Source organism: Halyomorpha halys, unplaced genomic scaffold (assembly GCF_000696795.3).
Source record: "Halyomorpha halys isolate HHAL.00 unplaced genomic scaffold, Hhal_1.1 Scaffold944.1, whole genome shotgun sequence".
Taxonomy (NCBI): Eukaryota; Metazoa; Arthropoda; class Insecta; order Hemiptera; family Pentatomidae; genus Halyomorpha; species Halyomorpha halys.
The window spans coordinates 167,283-167,662 of record NW_027112688.1 but is presented as its reverse complement, the minus strand read 5'-3'; the positions used below and the strand labels follow the sequence as shown (position 1 = coordinate 167,662).

The window sequence follows — 380 nt, the reverse complement described above, 5'->3', positions numbered from 1 at the left end:
CTGATATGAGGATTTTCGATAACGTACCTTTGGCTTGGACGGCCTCTTGATTATGATGTCAGTCCTGTTGGTTCGCCTGATCTCGTAGGCGTCGGTGTCGAAGTAGAAGACCCCAGCCTGCCTCCTCTTTCGGTCCAGGATGGCAGAGGCGCAGGGCGCCTTGGGTTGGATGACGTCGGACGTCCGGTATACGACGGAGGAGTATCCAGGGTTGTCCTGGCGATACCTGGATACCGGTTCCACGTAGTAGGTCTGACTCCCGGTAGTGATAGTACCGTCGAAGAGCCCTTCAGCCGTCACCATCCCCTGCACCGCCGCCTGCTCATCATCTGTAACAAAACAAACCTCCTGTTAGTTGGATCTCGACAATGTATAACAAA

At 54.2% G+C, this 380-nt stretch overlaps 1 protein-coding gene across 1 annotated transcript in view; it reads right to left on the bottom strand.

The window, feature by feature from the left end:
• LOC112211920 (disintegrin and metalloproteinase domain-containing protein 10) overlaps positions 1-329 on the bottom strand; it is a gene marked incomplete at both ends in the record, with an annotated part of 10,311 nt that extends 9,982 nt beyond the window's left edge. The window contains 1 exon segment of the mRNA XM_067050503.1: positions 28-329. Within this exon segment, the coding sequence (XP_066906604.1) occupies positions 28-303 (276 nt within the window).
• Between the last annotated feature and the right edge of the window lie 51 nt (positions 330-380).